General features: G+C 37.2%; 1 protein-coding gene across 1 annotated transcript; it reads right to left on the reverse strand.

Annotated features, from left to right (window-relative positions):
- Window positions 1–554: 554 nt before the first annotated feature.
- Window positions 555–1323, reverse strand: LOC107780619 (oleosin H2-like). Its single transcript, XM_016601177.2, has one exon. It carries the CDS (start codon window positions 1233–1235, stop codon window positions 765–767), a length of 471 nt encoding a protein of 156 aa, XP_016456663.1. The 5' UTR covers window positions 1236–1323; the 3' UTR covers window positions 555–764.
- Window positions 1324–2717: the final 1394 nt, after the last annotated feature.

Here is a 2717-nt window from a genome sequence, read left to right on the forward strand (position 1 = left end):
ACAAAATATATATATACATGACCGTTACAGAGCTGCACCAACTTGCATTAAGAATCGGCCATTTTATTGAAAATTACGAGGAGAATTTACGAAGGTTACTTGCATTAAGAATCGGCCATTTTATTGAAATTACAAGAAGGATAGTTAAGAAGTTTTTTTACTGGCTGAGGTAAGGCAGCAATAAGTATTCTTCTACTAATAAAAAAGAAAATGTGATAAAATACCGGTTGGAACAAAAATATTATTTTTCCCGTCCTAATTTACGTGATACCACTCAGATTATAATTCTAATTTATGCTGGTACCATTCAAATTTCAAACAAACGTGACAAATACCCGATAAAACACAATTATTATTTCCTCCATCCCAATTTGTATGTGGTATGTTGGAATTCCAATACTGCTGGAGTCTTGGATTCGGATTCATTTTTGAACATGAAAATAGAGAAAATTCTGATTAAAAAGTGATCATTTTTCCTCTAATGAGTGGATTAGTGGAACCGCAGAATTCAAAATAACCTATGGTTATAAAGCCCGAAAAAACAATTAAGCTGCTGAAAAGAAAGCACCTCGCCTTTTATTACACAGAAAAACTAAATGCTGCAAACACTTGAAAGAAGCATTAAACACTACACAAAGTATAGAATACATGGACATATTAATCGAAAAAACACGGAAATTAAACACTCCAGATTTTATCTCATTTTGACTACAGCACCATTAGAATTCAGATCATAAGAGTAGTTGCATGCATATGTGAGCCGATCAAGTTCTAGCAGTTTCTTGAATCTTCTGTCCACCTCTCTGTCCCATATGACCAGCAGTGTCCTGCACCCTCCGCTTTGCATGCTCCATCTGCTCTGCTGCTGGACCTGTGATTCTCCTCATATAGTTAATGATCCACGAGAGCGACGACAGCGCCGTTATTCCAAAGGCGCCGGAAGTCAAGAATCCAGTGACGGCCAACGCGATTGTCAGGGCAGCGGGGACCAAAACCGGGCTGAACAGTAAGAAAACCGGCGTAGCGACTGCAAGCCCGATCAGAGTTCCGGCGAGCGTCAGTCCAGCAAGGCAGAGGAGGGCCCCACCAACAGGGAAGAGAGTGACGACAGCAAGGACTTGGGATTTAGAGGGACCCCTTTGAGGAAGAAGGCTCTTGATTGCCTCCGTCGGGTGGCCCACTTGCATCTGCTGCTGCTGCTGCTGTTGCTGGTGGCGCTGGTGTTGCTCAGCCATGGACGGCGGTGAAGGGCGGATTCTTTAATTAATAAAGATTGAGATAAATGATAGTAAATGAGAAGGTGAAATAAGATATGAGAGGGAGGGAAGAAGGTGGGGAATGAATATAAAGAGAGAGGAAAATGGACGCGTGGGAGAAGGAGTGACACATGTTGGTGAGAAGGAGTGTAGCTTCTGCATGAGGAAATGGTTTTAGCAGAGAGATGGCTTCGGAAGTCTCAAGTCTTGGCATTTCCCTCTTTTGTTATTTTCTTGAGGGTTGGCACTTGGCAGTTGCTACTCTCTTTTTTATTTTGCTCTCTTTCAAATCTCTTCGGCGCTATACTTTTCCTTTTCTACGTGGTGGTTTTCTAACCTTCTCTACTTATTTAGTAGAGCCTTGACCTGTGAAATCAGTTCAACGTAGCCCGCTATTTGGATAAGATTGGTTTGGGCCGGGATTGTTTTCTCTCACTTAAAATTAAGGCTTATAAATCAGGTTCAATTTAGCCCGTTGGCCCTCGAGGTTTGATCGAGGCTAGGCCTAAATCGCCCGTAGGCCTAAAATTAATTACATTCAAATTTAAATATTTAATATTTTAAAAAAGTAAAAATAAAAAAAAATATTAACTATATAATCCTCATTCTCCAACCTTAGATTGCTCATTTACCCTTACACATCAACTAGAATTTAAATTTTTGATATGTATGTAATATGACAAGATTAGTTTTTCTTTTGTTTAATTAACAACGAACTAGGAAAGTTTTAAATAATAATTTTTTTCAAAAGAAAATATTATTTTAAGTGGCAAATGATTAGTTTGGTTACTTTAATATATTATTAATAATTAAACTGCTCTTCGATATAGAAAAAGGTCAAGTTTTACTACCAATCTCCTGTTCTTCGATGAAGGGTCTTTTCCCTTCTCACTGAATATGAGTCGCCGACTCATTCTTCAATATTTTTTTGGTGTTCTTGGCTCCTTCACTATCCCCAAAAAAATTGACAACACTAGCAAATTTCATGAATTTTAAAAGTTTTATGGACTATAATGATGAAATCAGCAAATGATGTTAAACCTAAATTAAAAAATCTCAACATAAACTTATTGAAGCAATCCCTGAACTTGAGGAAAGTGAAAGAAAAGTATTAAAAATATATTCATGTAACGTTAAAAAAGAAGAGCTAGAGATATAGAGAATTAAGAAAAAAAATTCTAAAAACATTGAATGGCTGGCTTACTCTAGCCCGCGGCCTTTTTAGGGTTGGGTTGGCCTTTTTAAGACCCATTTAGATGGAGGGCCGGCTCATCCTAGTCCACCAAATTTAAAAGCCCGTGAGGCTTGGTTTGGACTGGACTGGCTCGTTTTGACAACTCTATTATTTAGTATATTTTCAATTTTAAATAGACGACTGGATTCAATATTTATTTTTTTATCTTGTATAAATAAATTATATCTTATTATATATGTCTACATATGATTTATGTACATATTATA

Source organism: Nicotiana tabacum, chromosome 4 (genome assembly GCF_000715075.1).
Source record: "Nicotiana tabacum cultivar K326 chromosome 4, ASM71507v2, whole genome shotgun sequence".
NCBI lineage: Eukaryota > Viridiplantae > Streptophyta > Magnoliopsida > Solanales > Solanaceae > Nicotiana > Nicotiana tabacum.